The sequence below is a fragment of the Ipomoea nil genome, unplaced genomic scaffold (genome assembly GCF_001879475.1).
Source record: "Ipomoea nil cultivar Tokyo-kokei standard unplaced genomic scaffold, Asagao_1.1 scaffold1317, whole genome shotgun sequence".
Lineage (NCBI taxonomy): Eukaryota > Viridiplantae > Streptophyta > Magnoliopsida > Solanales > Convolvulaceae > Ipomoea > Ipomoea nil.
Genome location: NW_017617745.1, coordinates 5,512,501 through 5,532,500, shown reverse-complemented (window position 1 = coordinate 5,532,500; position 20,000 = coordinate 5,512,501). Strand labels below are relative to the sequence as shown.

Here is a 20,000-nt window from a genome sequence, read left to right as displayed (position 1 = left end):
TTTGTGAAATTGCATTTCCATTATTATATTTAATCATATGTATAATCAATATCAATTCAAGAGACAAAAGTGATCCATTTCCTTTCATTTCGTGAGTAGATTATGTACCCTATATGACATAACCCACATAAAGTGAAGATAAGCCAATACCAAAAAAAAAAAAAAAAAAAAAAAAAAAAAAAAAAAAAAAAAAAGATGAATAAATGAATGAATGAATTAAAGCACATACATAATTACATATATATCTCTTGATGATATATTATATACAATAATAATTATTATACATCTAGCTATCACCCATCATTGCTGAAACTGTTCTCTTCTGATGGGGCAATAGTACAAACAACAACCCAATTGCCTCTATTATTGGTGCTAAATGGCAACAACTCATTGGCCTTTATTGAATTATATATATTATTTTTGGATCTGAAAATTAAAGGAAATAATCGAAAACAGGAAAAAGACACAAAACACTTCCGCACAAGAGTTGTAAAGCCTTAGTGCCCTTGCCTCATAAGATGATCTAATAAAGAGCATGGGTGGGGCCAAAACTTTGTTATGATTTTTTTTCTTTTTTTTTCTTTTTGGGTATGAATAACCAAATAATATAAACTCAATAAAAAATGTATTAAATATTTTGCCACCCTCCTATATAAATAGGTTAACATGCAGCTTCTCATTTCATTGTCAAGAAACTCAAATCAAATCTACTTATTTGTACACTACCTTCTAAATCTATAGTTTTGCTTAGGAACTATGGCTGTCTTCTCCGGTGATCACTGGACATTTATCTTTGGCCTCTGTGGTAATTAAATTAATTAATCATTGTTTTATTATTATTTTTTGTATGTTAAAAGTTGCAGAAAAAGTCAATTATTTTTGTGCTTAATTATAGGTGTGTTATATACATTCTCTTTATTTTATAATAATGGGTAATTTTAATTTGGTGGCAATTTGGCAGGAAACATCATCTCCTTCTTCGTGTTCCTGGCGCCACTGTGAGTAATTTGTTTAATTTTATCATAGAAAAAATAGTTAATTAATTATATATATTAATTAGAGCACACCGTAAAATTATATTGCATGCAGGCCTACGTTCTATAAAATATACAAGAAGAAATCGACGGACGGATTTCAATCAATACCATACGTGGTTGCGCTTTTCAGTGCTATGCTTTGGATTTACTATGCATTTCTCAAATCCAATACTACTCTTCTCATCACCATCAACTCCTTTGGATGCTTCATCGAAACCTTATATGTTTGCTTCTTCCTCTTCTATGCATCAAAGAAAGACAGGGTAAACTAACTCTTGTATTTTTGGATAGTATATATATGTCTATTTAAGGAATGCACCGCAACTACTGCAGGTATGCCAAGAGGACGGGCAGATATTGGAAGTAGTTGCAACGAATTCCTTCACGAAGTTGGAGTAGTTGCAGTGTATTCTTTAGTTCGCACCTAAGTGCGAGTATATATATATATATATATATATATATATATATATATATATACTACTTCAAATGCGAATAGATTTCTTTGTGCGACTGTACGAATTATAAATATACTGCAACGTATTCAAAAATGGTGAAAATGCACAAATGCACCACAACCCTGGGACGTGCAGTCATGCACCATTAGCGGTATGCATAAACACACCATAACGTGTTCAGAAATACACCAGGGTGAAATGCACAAATGCACCACACCCTAGTGCATTTCTTAACGCGTAGTGGTGCATTCTTGCAACTTGGTAGTGCACGTCCACGCGACAAGGTTGATCTATTCGCACTAGAACCAGACTATATATATATCCCTTATAGCTAGTAGCGAAAGCCTTTAATTGTACGTACCGCCAGTAACATGTGCTCTGATACCACTTGTTAAGAGCATATCATTAGCCAAAAGGTATAACTAATAGGGATGACGCAATTTTATTTCCTTATAAGTGTATATCAGCCAGCGTTACATTTAGAAAGGCATGGTGCTGGACTTAGCGTTTCAGGCCTCCACTCAACACTTTCCTAGTCGCCTGGTGGTGTTGGACTTCCGCGTCCCGCCCACCAATATATATGTATTTTATATTACATGGTTGGTTGTTAATTTAACGTACGTACGGGTGGTGCAGATACATACGATGAAGTTACTTCTGGTGTCGGTATTTGGTGGTTTTGGTGCTATAGTTCTGGTTACGCAGTTTCTGTTCAAAGGCGTAGTTCGTGCACAAGTGGTGGGATGGATTTGCCTGGTCTTCTCCTTGTGTGTATTTGTGGCTCCATTGTGCATCCTGGTAATTAATATAATTAACCCTAAATTTTTATATATTATCATGCATGAAATTTGTATTTTTACCCTTTCGTTTTTCATTATACATATAAATATATATTATATTTATGCAGAGGCAAGTAATGAGAACAAAGAGCGTGGAACATATGCCATTTTTGCTATCGGTTTTCCTCACACTAAGTGCGGTTGCATGGTTCTTCTATGGTCTTCTACTAAAAGACTTCAATATTGCTGTAAGTTTATCAAATTAATTAATTAAATATTTAAATGTACGTGCACCAAGGTGCACCTTTACGGCCTCCACTCTTCAATTCCCCCTTTCCAACGTCAATCAGTACTTTTATTACTGATCTCAGCCCAACAATTCCTCTCTCCCAGCAGCACCAACCAGTTCTTTTACTAACTTACGCTCAACAATTCATTCATCATAACACCAACTAGCTAGTCTTAAATGTTATGTTATTACTGGGTTTCGATACCACTTGTTAGGATCAAGCGTATCACTTATGCCAAAATTTATACCTAGTAGTTAATGAGGCACACATTTTTGAGATATTGGGTGCTGGACTTGACCATTTAAGTTTACCGCCCAACAATTCACCCCTCACAGCACCAACCAGTACTTTTACGGGCCTCCGCCCAACAATTCTCTCATTCCAGCACCAACTACTCTTAAATGTTATGTTATTGTTGGGTTTCAAACCGCTTTAATACTACTTGTTAGGATCAAACGCTTATCACTCACACCAAAATCTATAACTAAGTTAGTAGCGATCAAAGGCGTACATACTTTTTGAGATGTTGGGTGCTGGACTTAGCCCTTTAAGTTTAACGACATCCGCCCCTAACAATCCCAGTCACCGGGTGTTAGGCTTAGTCTTTACCAGCCTCCGCCCAACAGCTTAGTTAGTATATATTTAATTTGATTTCTCAGCTGTGGCTAATGTATATGTTTGGTTGATTGAATTGATCAGATTCCGAACGTGTTGGGATTCGTATTTGGAATTCTTCAGATTTTGCTGTACGCCATGTACAGGAAGAAGACTATCCCTGGGGAAGAAAAACTCCCAGAAATTGTACTGCAAAGCCCCCCTGTAGCTGTTATAATTCTGGAAGAAAATAATAATAATTATAATAACAACAACAAGAAGAACACAACACAGATTCCTGAGCTTACCCAGGAACAAATCATCGACATTATGAAGCTTGGATCCCTTCAGGTTTGTAAGGACGACAAAATCAACGTGCCTTCACGCGCGCATTAATATTAATATTAATATTAATATTAATATTATTATTGAAGCTAAGCTAATTAAGCTGCTGCTCGATCCTATGATCGGATTGCCGATTTGTTTTGTGTGTTTGAATTGTAGCTAGGTAGCTAGCACGTTAGGTTGTTGCATGTACACATGAAATGTAACTTTGATTTTTATGTCAACCTTATCAAATATCAATGCACTTTCTTTAATTTCCTTTTAATATACGAATTGAATTTCCATTTTCATAATTTGTTGCTGCCTATAAATTACAATTTTATACATGTTCGACTCTAATTGCTAACAACACCCCAAATTTGGATGGTCAAAGTCAACTTGCAAATATTACAGTCCTTTTATGTGACTAAAAATAACTTAGCAAAGAATCAACCTACTGACGTACATTAAGGGTCTGTTTGAAAACTTAAAAAGTGTTTTCTAGAAAAATAATTTTTATACGTTTAAGTGTATATTTTGTACATTCAAGTGTATATTTATGGGTCACTGTTTATTATATGTTTTTCAATCTTTTCAATAATTTATAACAAAATTTGTGAGATTTACAAACAATTTGTATGGGTAATTGCTTCAATAACACTTAAGTTGAATAACTTTCATTTTTGCTACCATAAATTGCTTCAATTGCACAGTGTGCCTTCGAGTACAGAATTTAATTGCTTCGATTGCACAGTGTGCCTTCGAGTGCAGAATTTTGGCATTTAAGTGCACATTTTTGTGCCTTCAAGTGCACACTCCAATCCCAATTCTTGGCCGCTCTGCAAAGATAGACGATTTTCCTTCCCGTGCAGGCCATTATAGGACATGTTATTCTCGACCAGCCAGGTTGTGAGCTTTGGCGCAGTCAGTTTCAATGATGACTCGCCGGTAACCCAGCTCCCAAGCTTTCTTGAGTCCTTCGTAAATTCCCCAAAGCTCAGCTTCCAGCGCACTACACGATCCAATCCTCCGGCAGAAACCAGCATTTTCGTCACGGATTGCCCCTCCACATGCTGCACCTTCATTGTTTCTTCCCACACAGCCATCGGTGTTGATCTTCACCCATCCGGCAATAGGTACGGTGGCGCCCTATCCTTGGGTCCTGCGCTCCTCATCAGCGCCTTTTCAATGTCTTTGAATTGAGTCCTCAGCCAAACAACTTTTTCGTTGATGTCCGGACTCGAGCCATTGAAAACGACACTGTTCCTCCATTTCCAGATCCACCATGCACTAATGGCTGCTCTGGCATTGAGTTGGAGTTTGAAAATGAAGATTCGATTATTAAATGATGTTTAAGACCCTGTTTGGTAAAAAAAATTGGCCTATAAGTCAATTTTGGCTTATTTGACCACTATTAATTAATTGATTCCGTGTTTGGTTAATTAGCTTTTTGTAACTCCAAAATGTTAAAATTTAAAAAGCTACTCCAAGCAACTTTTTCAATTAACTTTTTCAGAAAATAAATTATATCAAACAGCTAATTTACCAAACACTTTTCTACAACAGCTAATGTTATCATCTAGTTATACCCTCTAATTAACACAATCAGCTAACAACTAACAGCCAGTTACCAAACAGCCAGTTATATTTATTAATGTAAAATAAATCCGTTAGTTTGTTAAAATTGTAAGTTTAGAGTGTTAATTTTATTTTTGGTCCTAGATTTATAGGTGTTATTACAGTTTTAGTCATTTTTTTAGAACATCTCGTATTAGTCTTAGTATTATTGTGGCATGACCATTTTTATCCTCCGTCAACAAACATGTTTAAATGACATTAAATATGATGATATTTCAGTGTATTCAACTCTAAGTGTTAATTTCTTTTTTTAGTCCTAGATTTATGTGTCTTTCCATTGTTGTGAAGACGCGAATTGCAATTGAAGAAGATAGAGGACTCTAGCTGTGAATTAGGAATTTTTTTCAAAAATAAAAAATAAAAATGAAAATATAATGCGTCAACCCACTTTATATTTTTTTAAAAAGACCAAAATACCCTTGTATTTAAAGGTGTATGGAAATTGCAATATGCTTGGTCAAACAATTAAGTTAATAATCACAAGGTTTCAAGTTCAACTCCCTATGGAGCTATCTATTGACCTTCTCAGTTTGAGCCAGTCAAGTATGGACAACCTAAATTAATTTACCTCATTGTGATCATTTGCCGGCTAGGGTCACAAGACGGGTTTCACCCAGAGTGCACATCTAAATAGTATTTGCAAATTTTCCCATAAATTAAAGGATATTGCAATATGCTTTTAGTGTAACATACATTTTTTAATTTCAAATTACAAGTTATACCCCAAAAAAGAAAAAAAAAAAAAATCTTCTGCCATAAAATGTAGCCAATAGCGTTAAATGTCAATAGACAATTTCACAATTAATGTCAAAACTATTACAAAATTTTCAAATTTTCCAAATAAATTATTGCTAAGAGGTTCTTCCAAGAGCTTTGCCACAAATGGCAAAATTTGATGCATTTTGGTGTATCAAGGGAAAAATTTATTGGGTTTTGATCATTTATGTCACAAAAATACAATTTTTTTTCAAATAATAGAAAATGATTGAAGTAATTATCTATTGTAAACCATCTCCCCAACACACTTATAAACAATAAAATGCGTAATTTGTATACCTTATACATATCTATATGTTTAATAATAAAATTGTGTCAAAAGATGCTTCCCCACCCTTTGCGAAAAATTGTCTGCAAAATCAAAATTTTAGTGATTCACAGTTAATACAAATTTACTTTCATTACTTCATAATAACCTTTATAATCAAAGGTCTAGCCTCTATGTTCAGCTAAGTTATCATGATTTATATCCTCCTTTTGGGAAAGGAGCGTGTGGGACCGTTGGGGTTGGAGATTCAACCTTTTGAGAACAACAGTTTATTGAAGACAGAAAAGGCAAAAAAAAAAAAAAAAAAAAAAAAAAAAAAAAAAAAAAAAAACAGTAACCCACCTTTTCTTTCAAGAACCATCTTAATATGTCAACTCAATAGAGAATAAAAAGTGAGAATACCTGTAGTATTACTCTTTTAAAACCAAAGTCAGTCATCATTGCTCAAATCAAGTAAAATGGTATATCAAGCTAGTCTTGCCCTACACCTTCTAGGTAGTTAAAAATTTTAAATGAGGACTACAAGAAAAATACCCCTCTCAAGCAAGGGACAGGCAGCATACAATGCTCAGGCGATTCAACCACAAAAGTTGAGCTTCTTCATCACTTTCGCGTAAGCCAAAGGGACCGTACCAGGCTTCCTCAGTCTACGTTTAGCTTTCTTAGACTGCAGCAAGAAGCAATACTATTAAACCGAGTTTACAGTATTCACAAGAAGATTTGAGATGCGCACTTATGAATCATGAACTAAGAGGGTGTGGGGCTGTTGACAATATATTCTGTATGAATGACCCACAGTACCTTACTTTAATACAGTTCGTAAAGAATGAAACTTTAACAAAATAAAACCAACAATTGAGTATTACACTGTCCAAGTCCTCATATCTTAAGCAAACAAAGAAGTAATCTGGAAATAGGTAATTGATTTGAACACAAAAGGTCTGTGCTCTCAATCAATATCACTTAAAAGAAAATTATATTCCAATTTATGAAGCCTAATAAATAATTCCAGGCTAGCAACAATGTGCCGGAAGATGGGAACTGTCACTTTTTTCATTCAGTGTAAATAGGCCAGGCATAGTGCAAAACGGGTGAGAAGCCAATGCAGAGTGCAACAGTTCATCAGAGGACATATTGGCTGTAGATTATTGATATTGGAACACAAAACCAAACAATATTCCCCTCACATTCTTGCACAGATCAACCCTATTAATACTCCCTAGCATTCATTCTTTGTCAATCTAACCTTCTATTTTTATCCTTCTAATACAGACCCAAAGCTTTGGCTAGTTTCCTCACAAAGGAAGAAAGGGAATCAGGCAGAAAAATAAATCAATCAAATCATGCAAATGACATAATTCAAGGAAGAATATAATCAGGGATTTAATCATTGTAATCAGTAATTGATGCTACTTGCTTATTTCATATATTATAAATAGGGACCATCTCTTTTAGAAGGCAGGGCATCCAGAAATTAATAAACTAATCAGCTTGTAGCTGAGGGGGCATGTTCTGTAACTTGCTGGAGGATATCATTTTGATATTTCTTGGTTTATTTTCTATTATTCTGCAATTCATTTTCCAGTTTCAATTCACCAACTGGTCCCCCTGCCTCTTTACTCCATCAATTGGTCCAACCTGCCAACCAGAATGACACAAATGTACGCTAGAGTTGAAGCATTGCAGAAGGGTCAAGAAGCAGTGCACCCCGAAATGGATCAAGGATTCACCATTGTGGAGGAATCCATTGCTAAACTAACCAGGATGGTTACCTTGTGGCTGCACAACAAAGGGCATGTCAAACCCAGCACTGTCACCAAGGCTGGCTTCAAGATTGAATCCCCAGTAGAAAAATCCAGCACCACCAAACAACCTCTGTACCCGACTACCACAGATGACCCGTCCAACTACCAAGAAGATTGAAATCCCTAACTTCAATGGGATTGATCTAATTGGATAGCTTACTCTGACAGAGTATTACTTTGCTACCCAACACACACGCAAAGAATTGAAGATCACAACAGTGTGACAGCAAACCCCAATGCTGAGCTGGGGGCAATTTAAAAGAGGAACTCATGGACAAATTTGGTGGCAATCTCTCCAACCCCTGTCAAAAAACGGGCACTCTTCATCAAGGGTTGTTCTCCTTGGTTCAGACCGTGCTAGCTCCACAATACTACGGACCTTTTAGAATTGCAAAAATTGAGTGTAGTCGCCTGAAAACTTGTGCTGCCACCAACAGTTAAAGTACACACTGTTTGTTGGGGTCAGTTTCCCCACTCTAGCCTTGTAGACAAGGCTGTTTCACTAGCGAATAGCAATTATAAAGACCCAAAGTTGTTAATAAAAGTTTTTTTCAAAAAGATATTTTTTCAAAATTGTAAAGTTTTATGGAACAAAGCAGTTGTTCATCCTCTTGTTTAGTCTTTATAAATAAGATTGTTAGGTTCAGAACTAGGATCTGAAACAGCAGGATCTAGTTCTTCTCCATTCATGAAGACTAAAGATTGAACCAGTTGAGAAGATGTTCATGGCCACGTTCGAGTCAGTTACAGCCGTTGAGAGTTTTACGGAAATTACCTATTTAAAGACAGCTGACTTTTCCTTGATAATGATTGATCGGAAATTCCTCAAAGAGAATATGTTACTCTTCAAGGATTAATTCAAGATTTAACAAGATGACTTGATCCCTTCACGAGAGCTGATTCGAGATATCATCAAGTCAATTCATTCAAGCTTCTTGAAAATTTATGGGCTGTTGAATCCCTTTGGTTATTGACGAGAGTCAGATTAGCTGCAATTAGGGGGAGCCTTAATTCTGAAGATTGGGAGATCACAAGCCAATTCTTAATTGAAGGAGTTCATCAGTTCTAGCTAAGTGTTTAGCTCAATTCTATTGAATCCTTCTTGTATCTCTTGTTGATTTGTGGAATCTTCCGTTTGGAGTAATGGAGAATTGAGCAGCCTTCTCCAAGGGATGCCCCTCAGATGTAGGAGTATGCATACTCTGAACTGGGTTACCAAACACTCTGCGTTCTTGCTTGTTTCGTGCTGTTTGGTTTTGCGTCTTTACTGCTTATTCCATACTTGACTGGTAGTTCAGGATTTAGGTCAGCGTAGTTTGTGTACTTGCATTAAATTCGTTGAGTTCGATATTGCTCGGTTTAACTAAGCCTTAGGCCTTTCAGCAGTAATTGGACTCTGGGTAATTCTTCCCAAATTTCAAAAGTCCTGGCTAGTTTACTCAAAACTAGCTCATTAATGTAGGTTTGACCCAAAACTTATATTTTGACCCAGATTTCCATCTGCTGCTGATGTGGGATGCATCAAAGCATCATCTAACTCATTGGCCATTATACATTAAATGTAATTTAAAAGTCTCTAAGAAACTATGGAAGCTAAAGAGTATGTATATTTTTTTTTCTAACAAAGATACTTATCCAGTGCTTCCTTGTAAGCATCAGCCCACCCAACTCTATTACCAATTTAAATTATTCTAATTTTTATAAGTTAATTTGATTTTAGATATAACTTGAGCAGGCATATACCCTACATTGTTAGACCCTCCCTCATCTAACCTTACGAACTCTAAAAAGGAGAAAAGAAATAATCTTCCAGTACAATATAAGAGAAGAATATCCTCAAATTCATAACTTATAAAATGCCAATTTCCACATTTTCACTCATTGTTGTAACTCAAATACAATGCATCAAAGTTACCCACTAGGTCAGATATCTTATCTTTTTTTGTCCATTCTGCTAGGTAACTCTGTCCATTCTTCAGTTGCATTAGTCTTTGACTGTTTTGTCACACTTTTAACCACTTCTATTGTTCCCTATTAGTTAATTATTACATTCTTTCACAAGACTCAAACTAGAAGTGCATACCAAACATATTATTATCCAACAAATAGATGCTAACTCATAAATCTTTAAGAAACTAATGATGATGCACAAGCTGAAAACCGAAAAATAAAGGTAGCTCAAAACTGCATTAACCGTGGACCATGAACATAATAAGCCAGTGAACATCAATTCCAAATTCCATATAACTAGATATAGTGCTACTGAGGGCTTGTTTATTGTTTCTTTGAGATTTTTATTTTCCACTTTGACTACAAACAAACATCATATAACTGACCAGGAGAGTGGGTTAATGCAATCAAAACATCACATTATGACAGTAGAGCTGAGCAATTGAAAAATGTAGGATTGTGCAAGTGAGTCTCCCAGCACTATTATATATCTTCTAGATCTCAAGTTTCACTCACAGAGGAATATTGTTTTCTATAAGTAGGAATACTCAAAGTTTTACCATTGAACAAACGATCACCTGGGATTTCGGCTAACTTAACCAAAAACAGCTGCTTTCAGCCTTTCATAATCTAATCTCAAGTTTCTTTAGAAAAACTTAGATCTTTACTTGAATTATCACCGGCATAAATCAAGTTAGAGAACATCAAGTAGTTATTGATTTGCACGTAACTGAAAATTAATTTTAAAACCAACCTATCATGAGAATATAGTTAAAAGTCTGATTATACAAGTCATCCTAATATTAAAAAATAAATTGATAAATTATATAAATATTGAAAATTTATCATTAGATTATTCATTTCCAGATATCACTATATCAGTATTAATTTTTCCAGCATAAAAATGATAATCAGACCTTTAAATGTGCATTATGTCGTTTCCCTTCTTTCCAACGCCTTATCTGTCCATCTTTCATCACCCTAAATCTGTCCTTAAAAGACCTAATGCATCAAATTAAGAGCAAATCAGTCATCACCCACATAAATATGTGACTCAATACATACACAAATTTCAAGAATTTCAAAAGATTATACATACGAGTAGCCCTTGATTTTTATTTTCTTGACTTTAGATACAACTGGAGTAATTGGTTTCCTACTCTTCAACTTCCTCTTCTTCTGTTTTGCAGTAATATGCCGCACTTGCATGAACTGTCAAATTAAATTATAATTATAATTATAATTATAATAATAGTAATAGTAATAATAATAATAATAATAATAACTGCCATCAGTAAAGTAGTAAAAGCAATTACAAATATTTTTTTAAAAAAAATATCACTCAGCAAATTCAAGTAGCAGATCATTAATCTCTTTAATATTACTACATTTCCTAGCTTGGGGGTCAAAGACAGCCCTTTGAGTAATCACATTCAGATAACAGAAACTCTTCCATTGCATTGACAAACTTCTAAGCTTAAATTTTCCCATTAAGCTTCATGAAAAATCATGGTGTTTCAAGCCGTAAGTGGAGCTATGGATTTTAAGATTGAGAAATGAAGCATTTTAAGAAATAGAAAAGTCCCATTTCATCATTACCAACCAGAAATCAATAAATTAAGGGACACAACAGAAGTAAATCTTCAGAGGTTAAAATAAAACGCCTAGAATGAAATCCATTGATTCGAAGAAAAAAACAAACATACAGAGAAAGTTGAAAACTTACGGAGGGAGGGTAGAGAGACGAGTGAGCGGAGATTGAGGGTAGAGGAGCTGAAATGTGGGCATAAGGAAGATGGTTAAACTTGGAAGAAATTAGTGAATGGAAAAGGGGTTTGTGTAGGAGATTGGGAGAAGAGTGAAGAAGACGATAGGGCAGAAAATAGGGTTTTTGTTGGGTTGAACGGAGAACGGCTACAGATCGGAGCTTGGAACACCATCTCTGCATTTTCTCCGCGATTTCCCAAAAATGGGCTCTGGGGTTTGGCGTAGTGAGAGTCGGAGAGACGGGGGAGTAATCCTCAAATGTATTTTTAATCCGTGACTTATGCTGCATGTTTGGTTTTGAGTTTGGTGATATTTGGTTCGCTAAAAAAAAAATTTGCTAAAATGTCATCCCAACTATATCGGATTATTCATGTTACCTTATGACCTTTCATAACATATATTTCAATTCATTTATCATTAATTTTTGAGTAAATACTTAAAATGGTCCCTCGACTATAACTAAATTCACAAATTGGTCATCAACTTTCAATTTCACCCAATTAAGTCCTTAACTTTGTAGTTTTAACACAATTTGGTCCTCTGTCTATTTGACCGTTTGTTGACTGTGATTTTTGAGGATATATACGTAATTTCATGGTTTATCGTTGGTTTTTTAAGGTTCCGGTTGTATTTCTAGACCGCACTGTTACATTTGAATCCACTGTCGAAAGCAATCTACCAAACCCGCTCACCTTCTTCATCTTCCCTTTGGATTCAATGTAATTGAATTCGTACCAGAGCGAAGAAGACGATGTGTTTCCGAATCGGTGCAACGTCATCCTGGAGGCCTCCACGTGCTCCGACAAGAGCTAAAGGGTCTTCTGGAGATCGTCGATCACGGTCAACAAACGGTCAATTAAATAGAGGACCAAATCGTGTCAAAATTGCAAAGTTAAGGACTTAATTGGGTGAAATTGAAAGTTGAGGACCAATTTGTGAATTTAGCTATAGTCGAGGGACCATTTTGGGTATTTACTCTTAATTTTTTTGCCTAGCATTTTTTACAGGTTACCTAGTTACCATGATAACATGACACTGGTTATTAACTAACGTGGACCTCCTTTGTTATTGGCGTTTGATTTTCTGCCCTCTCTGGGCTAATCTTGTTTTTCCGGCGAAGTCTCAACTTCAAAAACTTCTTCTTCTTTTTTTTTTTGCAAAAATATCTGGAATAATTATTGCGTTTGTTTAGTGTAGAGGATTTGTGGGATTTTGAATTTATGTTGAAAAAAAAAAAAAAAAAAAAAAAAGAAGCTCTTTTCACTTGAAATGATCGATTTTTTGGTAGGGATTGTTTGTTAGTCAATGGCGAAGGCGGAAGAACTTCGGGGAATGGGGTGTTTCGAGAGATCCGTTGCATTTGTGCTTTAACAGCGATAGATTTCCGGGGAATTTCGATTAGAGAATACAGACGAAGGAGAGAAACAGCGGCGGTCAACGAAGGGTATGAGGGGGGATTGAGCTCAGCCGGGGGCTTTCACTGAACGGGAAATTCGGTCAACCCGAATAGAGCCTAGAAGCCGAAACGCTCTTCTTCAATATCTAGCTTCGTGCTCAACAGAGAAGGCAACGAGGTGCGTGAATTCTCTCCCTACGTAACGCCGCTCAGTAGGGCGTGCTTGTTGCTGGCAGAGGCGAAGACGTAGGAGTGGCGGAGGAGAAAGGATGTGCAGTCATAGAAGTTCATGGAGGCAAAGAGAAAGCGGATGGAAAAGTTGAATAACGTGAGGGTTGTGAGGGAGAAACTGGACAAAGAAGATTATCCTCATTATGAAGAAAATGGGAGCTCAAATGAAAACGGTTTAATTCTAGTTTTTGAGTAATGGAAATGCATTGCCTTCCTCACAATGCTCCTCAGTTTCACAAGGCAGTGGATCTTCTTAAATTTCCGATTTTGATAGTCAATCTTTACAAGGTATAGTATCAACCCTTATTCCCCAACTTATGTTGCAAAGACCCCAATTTGACCGGAAAATTCATGCTTCCCGGCAGATCCTCTACTTCTTCATCCTCGTTTAGTCGTCTATGTCGTCTTCAAATGCTTATGCACCCATCTTAGACAGCGACCTAATAAAATTTCGGTTCAAACCATCTCGCAGGGTATAACAATATGAAATGCATAGATAGTTGCTATCATTTCATACTTGCAATATTGATTTTGACATGGTAACTGCATTAACGGGGAAATCGAACCAATGGGAAGGCCAGTTAATAGAGGAGTAACAAGAACATATGCAATGGTTACTAGTCAACAATATACTGAAGGTCTACATCAGCTTAAATCGGTATCATGTCATCATGGTAACTGGGAAACCTATGAAAATGGTAGACGGAAAAAAAATTAATGGTAAGTGGATCGAAATATATGTTTTGAAAGGTTAGTGTGTGGCATGAAAAAAACTGATATAGTTCCTGGTGCGAGAAGACATTTTAGCCCAAAAAAAATAATTAAGGAACTAAAATTTTAAAAAGTGGAAGAAAATTGAATTATCTTTTATTTGGTTCATAATAATTTTTTTTTTCAAAAGAAACTAGAATTTCTCAAATGTGAGAAATTTTTTTTTTTTACTACTTTAAGTATCTTCTTTTTTTTTTTTTTTTTTTCGGGCACTTAGGAACAAAGTTCAATCTAGCATGACCAAATCACTCTTATATGCCTTTTTTTTTTAATACTTTTATATGCCTTAATCGTATTGAGTATAGTTTATAGATTAAAGTTGTCAAATAATGTTTATTTAAATGTGGAGTGTGTTGAATAAACTTAACACGTATTTTGAATATGATGCTTTTTTTATTCATGTACACAACTAAGGCGGCCTCAAACAATCCTCTAACCCTCATAAAAACAACTCCGATCCAATAACCTCTAAAGTAAGAAGATTACTTATTCATTTTGTAGGTTGATTCAAAGCAATTGAACCCTTATCATTCATTTGACCCAAATTAGCAATAAATTCAGTACATTTATTGCCTTCTGAGATCCTAAAAAATCCATCCATTAGTGTTAACCACAACTCCTGAGTTGAGCTTCACTTCAATGTTGTCGAAGCCGTTGTCCCTAAATTGCTTTTGTGTATATTAAAGTTGATTTTATAGTAGTATGAGAAGTCACTCAAAGTCTACTTCAAATGGGGAGTCCTGATGAATGAAATAAGAGATTGAATTTGTGGGTTCATTTACAAGGTGGGAGTTACATTAAGTTTGAATACTGAGTTATGAGTTATTTACTTAGGTCTACAATTGTGTTGGCTTTATGGATTATAAAATAATGATATTGAAAAGTGATTACATTATTATTATGCATAAGATTACGAGAGGTGACTGCAAGTGGGAGCAGTACCTCCGTATTCTTAAAACTATTAGGTAGTCTTTGGTTCATGAAATATTAGGAATAAAATAGTATTTCATGGAATAGGTCTCCCTTGTGTGTTTGTATATATAGCCATATATATTCAGGATCACACTTCCTTAGGTGAGAACATGCGAACAAGCATGAGTGCACACAATCAGGTATGCCTAGATGATAGTGGAGATCCTGGAGTAGATTGTGTGCACTCATATATGCTTGTTCGCATTATCTCACGTTTGGGATATATATATATATATATATATATATATATATATATACACACACACACACACACACATTTTAAAGCGAAAAAGCGCACTAAAGCGACGAGGCTGGGCTTTGCTTTAAAGCAAAAGCGCAAAATGAAGTGTCGCTTTTTAATGCAAAGTGACAATTTATATATACACAAACTTTTTAAAGCGCACTAAAGCGACAAGGCCGGGCTTTGCTTTAAAGAGAAAGCGCAAAGTAAAGTGTCGCTTTTTAATGCAAAGTGACACTTTATCAAAAAAACATAACAAGTCTTAATCAAAGTTATATCCCTAATTTATGTAAATATTTTTAGTGCTAATCAATTTGTACATTGTACTTTTAGAGTTGTACTATATATTTTTTGGACAAAAATACCCCTATGGTTATAACTTTCGTATCTTTTCCATTATTGTTACCATACACATGCATCCACTATAAATTTTCGTATATTCTTTAATGATAATAATATTTGTAGACATTATATATTGGATTAATATACTAAATAAATTTGATTTCATATAGATTTTAATTAGTAGGAATTTGTTAGTTATTTTTAAAAATATAAATATTGAGCATATGTTTTTGCACACCGCGCATAGAAAAGACTAGTGTATACATATATATAGTCAAAAACTCCAAATATTCAAATAGTAATCTTAATTATAATAAAGACATATGGTCTTGTGAAAATTAAATGTTGATATTAATGGTTAAATGTTGGTATTAACAACATTTAATTTTCACAAGACCATATGGTATATATATATATATATATATATATATATATATATATATATATATATATATATATAGAGAGAGAGAGAGAGAGAGAGAGAGAGTTAATACCCAAAATCGTCCTCGACTATAGTGGTTTTTCTCAATTTCGTCCTAAACGACTTTGGTGACCTAATATCGTCACAGACTTTTGTGTTTCGCTCAATTTAGTCCTCCATTTGTTATTCCGTCAAATTGGTGTTAAATAAATGGAAAATTCAGTAATGTCAATATTGATCTCTCTTTACTTTCAACTTGTGAAGTGCGAAATTTCTCTTTCTTGTACGAATTACACCCAGAATTACTCCCGGACCTGCAAATCAAATTTTATATTGGCAGTTTTAGGAGTAATTCTGGGAGTAATTCGTAAAAAAAAAAAGGATTTCGCAGTTCACATGTCTATGAGTAAAGAGATGCCAATATTAAAATTACTGAATTGTCTATTTATTTAACACCAAATGGACAGAATAACAAATGAATGACTAAATTGAGCAAAAACACAAAAGTCTTGGGACTAAATTGAGCGGAACACAAAAGTATGAGACGATATTAGGTCACCAAAGTCGTTTAGGACGAAATTGAGAAAAACCACTATAGTCGAGGACGATTTTGGGTATTAACTCTCTCTCTCTCTCTCTCTCTCTCTCTCTCTCTATATATATATATATATATATATATATATATATATATATATATATATATATATATATATATATATGTTATTAATATTATTAATGATTATTACTTTATTATTATTATTATTATTATTATTATTATTATTATTATTATTATTATTATTATTATTATTATTATTAGTGTTAGTGTTATTGTTATTATCTAAAAACATAATAAGCTTCAATCCAGGTTATACCCCTGGTTTATGTTCATGTTTTTCGTTACCTTTTTTTGTACCTTGTGCTATAAAAGTTGTACTACATAATTTTTTGGACAAAAATATCCCTGCTGTTATAACTTCTGTTATCTTTCCACATTATTATTACCATGTACATGCATACACAATATTTTTTCTTACATCCTTCAATGGTAAGTTTGAATTCATTTAGGTTTTAATTAAAATGTTACCATAGTTATGTTTAGTAAATTATCATTTCTATAATTTTTACCTCAATAATATTAATATGAATTATACAATTATATATATATACACACACACACTATTATGTTTAAAAAATTAATATAACTAAGATTTTAATATTTAATTTTAATATTGGGCATATATTTTTTGCGCATCGCGCATATAAAATACTAGTTGTAATATATATATATATATATATATATATATATATATATATATATATATATATGAATATGAATATGAATTGCAACTATGCTGATATTAGGTTATGTATTTTTTAATAAAAAATATTATTATAATACTGTCCAATATTCATTCCGTGCATCGCATTGGTAGCATACTAGGAGTAGACATACTCAAGATCAAATATGTATACCACTAGCTGCGATTAATAATAGTAACTTTTTGTATCATACTATTTTCAATTATTAAATTAAATATTGTAAATACAATATCATAATTATTTTGTCATATACTTAATAAAAATGTAATTTTAAACAATTAAATTGTGGTTCATGTTTTTTTCTTGTGTACTTCAAATACCATTATTAAAAACATTTTTTACCTATTCTAACATTACAAACAAATCTTTAATATTTAGTCCGTGCATCGCACGAGACAATACTAGTGCAAAATAAAATAAATAAGAACTCCTAAAGTCACAATATCATAATAATACAAACTTTAGTCATCAAAATATCACATATTCAATATTCATAATCAATTATTCAATCTTCCATCTAAAAGTCATGTTCTTCATCACACAAATCCAAATTGTCAAAATTAATAACTCCATTATCTTCAAATGCTTCTTCATCTTCTTCATCAATGTCATCTTCATCCACTAGTTTACGTTCGGGAACCTTTTTCCTTTCCCTTAGACCTTGAACTCCCTACCTTCTATTTTCCTTTAGAAACATGCCTAAGAAAACAAGGAGTTTCATTTGCACCCGAAAACTTAGCAATTTCTCCCCAAGTTAATCCATCTTCATCATCAAACACTAACTCTTCATTAGCATCATCCATGACACCTGTCAACCATTAATTAGCAAAATCAATTTGATCCAAACTAATTGGATCAATGGTATCACGCATTTTCCAATGCCGTTTCAATGCTCTATTATACCTAATGAAAACCAAATCATAGGCGCATGTGCATAAGGTGACTTCTCATTTTAGATTATAACTAAAATATTTAAAATTAATTAATGTTTAAATATGTTATAATTACTAATTAATAACTTAAAATTGATAGGTGAAAGGGCTCCGCTCCCTAACCTAATATTCTCTCTGCAAGGGTTTTTCCTCATCCTCCATTGATCGGCCGCTGCTTCCGCTCGTTTTGCGAAGGCGGCGCCGACCTCCTCTCGTTTCTTCCCCTACTCCAACCGTCTCTCAATCGCCTGTCCTTCGGCCTCTCCTCCGCTGCCGGCACCTCTTCCCGCATCTCTTCCACCGTCACCATCTCCCCCGGCTCCTCACTGACGTTTCTTCCTCCTTCACCACCGTCCCTCACCATCTCCAACTCCAGATCCAAGCTTCTTTACCTTTTTTTAGCGGTTCAATAATATATATATATATATATATATATATATATATATATATATATATATATATATATATATATATAGAGGTTAGTGGTTTGGTGTTTAGGATTTGTTTTGGCTGTTTTAAATTTGATTTTCATCTGTTCTTTTGTTAAAGTTATTTCCTCTCGTGTCTTTAGCGAGTTTTCCTCTCGTTTATTTGGCGAGTTCTTTTTTCATAAGGTCAAACAATTTATCTGATAAGGGAGTATGTTTGCTTCATCTTGAGCACCAAAGAAGATCTGAACCTTGATATGCAGTTCAGACTAATGGAGATATTGTCTATGGACAGAAGAGCCACAATAGAGTCAGACTTGGGTAGCAAGATCATTAACAATATCAAAGAAGCTTCAGGTTCTCCAAACGAATTCACCTTCAATCTTGAAAAACAGTCAGAGATTCAAGTTTCGTGTAGCATTGGAAATTTGTTTCAATGTCTGATTGTAAGAATGTTTTATCATTCCATCGATCTTATTGTAAACTTTTCATTGAATGATTAATGAATTAGCTCTTTTATTTCAAAAAAAAAAACTTAAAATTGATAAGTTGACAAACTTACATGCTCAAACACATTCCAATATCTGTCACATCTCAACGCACTAGTGGTGAGACTAAGAATCTTAATTGAAAACTCTTTCAAATGTGGAGTTGAGCTCCCAAAAGAATTCCACCAATCAACTGTAAAAATTAAAATTATTCAAAGTTTTCAATATTTTGATTATAAATAAAAATTGTAAGTTAGATTGTCTAAGAAGTAAGAACTTGGAGAACCATGTTGTTCGTGGCGATTGGCAAGCCAAATAAACCACACCTAATTTTCCAAGTAGACACCTCCTCGACAATTTTATTATACACATCTTGATATGAAACCAACCTCTCCAAACACTCATAAAAGCCAATAGGAGAAAACAATGTCTCACCACTATACCTGAGGTAATTTAGATTTAAGTAGTACGCAGTTGCATGCAATGGTTGACGAAGCGAGGAACTCCACATGTTATCTAGGATTTCGAACACCTTATTGTACTTGGTTGAATTAGTGTTGAAAGCCTTTGCAATTACTTCATTGGTGATTTCCATCGTAGATTCGTAGGACAAATATATAACCCATTGATTGATGGCTTAACATCCCTATCAACTAACTGAATGATGCTAATCAATGGACCGTCTATTTTATGTGCTTCTAGAATTGTATTCCAAAAGTTTGGCATTTGAACAGTTATAGAACACTCTTTTCCTGCTTCTTCCTTGAAGTAAGA

General features: G+C 34.2%; 3 protein-coding genes across 3 annotated transcripts in view; 1 reads left to right on the top strand and 2 right to left on the bottom strand.

The window, feature by feature from the left end:
- The first annotated feature begins 698 nt into the window (after positions 1–698).
- Positions 699–3,770, top strand: LOC109185172 (bidirectional sugar transporter SWEET12-like). The gene is made up of 7 exons (XM_019335154.1): positions 699–805; positions 962–998; positions 1,090–1,300; positions 2,129–2,290; positions 2,400–2,519; positions 3,261–3,544; positions 3,581–3,770. Exons 1-7 carry the CDS (start codon positions 757–759, stop codon positions 3,585–3,587), a joined length of 870 nt encoding a protein of 289 aa, XP_019190699.1. The 5' UTR covers positions 699–756; the 3' UTR covers positions 3,588–3,770.
- A 2,740-nt stretch (positions 3,771–6,510) lies between these two features.
- On the bottom strand, positions 6,511–11,977 carry LOC109185153. The gene is made up of 4 exons (XM_019335131.1): positions 11,644–11,977; positions 11,017–11,129; positions 10,835–10,919; positions 6,511–6,829 (listed from the first exon to the last, which is right to left on the bottom strand). The coding sequence occupies exons 1-4, from the start codon at positions 11,971–11,973 to the stop codon at positions 6,740–6,742; spliced, it is 618 nt and encodes a 205-aa protein (XP_019190676.1). The 5' UTR covers positions 11,974–11,977; the 3' UTR covers positions 6,511–6,739.
- A 7,822-nt stretch (positions 11,978–19,799) lies between these two features.
- LOC109185296 overlaps positions 19,800–20,000 on the bottom strand; it is a 1,803-nt gene continuing 1,602 nt past the window's right edge. Inside the window, exon 4 of the mRNA XM_019335275.1 lies at positions 19,800–20,000. This exon is cut by the window's right edge and continues 311 nt beyond it. Coding sequence (XP_019190820.1) covers positions 19,800–20,000 — 201 coding nt within the window.

Coding starts and splice junctions, on each gene's coding strand:
- LOC109185172 (XM_019335154.1), top strand. CDS start 757: ATGGCTGTCTTCTCCGGTGATCACTGGACATTTATCTTTGGCCTCTGT. Junction 806..961: donor ATTTATCTTTGGCCTCTGTG/GTAATTAAATTA, acceptor GCAATTTGGCAG/GAAACATCATCTCCTTCTTC. Junction 2,520..3,260: donor TAAAAGACTTCAATATTGCT/GTAAGTTTATCA, acceptor TGAATTGATCAG/ATTCCGAACGTGTTGGGATT.
- LOC109185153 (XM_019335131.1), bottom strand. CDS start 11,973: ATGCAGCATAAGTCACGGATTAAAAATACATTTGAGGATTACTCCCCC. Junction 11,130..11,643: donor CGTCTCTCTACCCTCCCTCC/GTAAGTTTTCAA, acceptor TTAATTTGACAG/TTCATGCAAGTGCGGCATAT. Junction 6,830..10,834: donor GACATAATGCACATTTAAAG/GTCTGATTATCA, acceptor TTCTTGCTGCAG/TCTAAGAAAGCTAAACGTAG.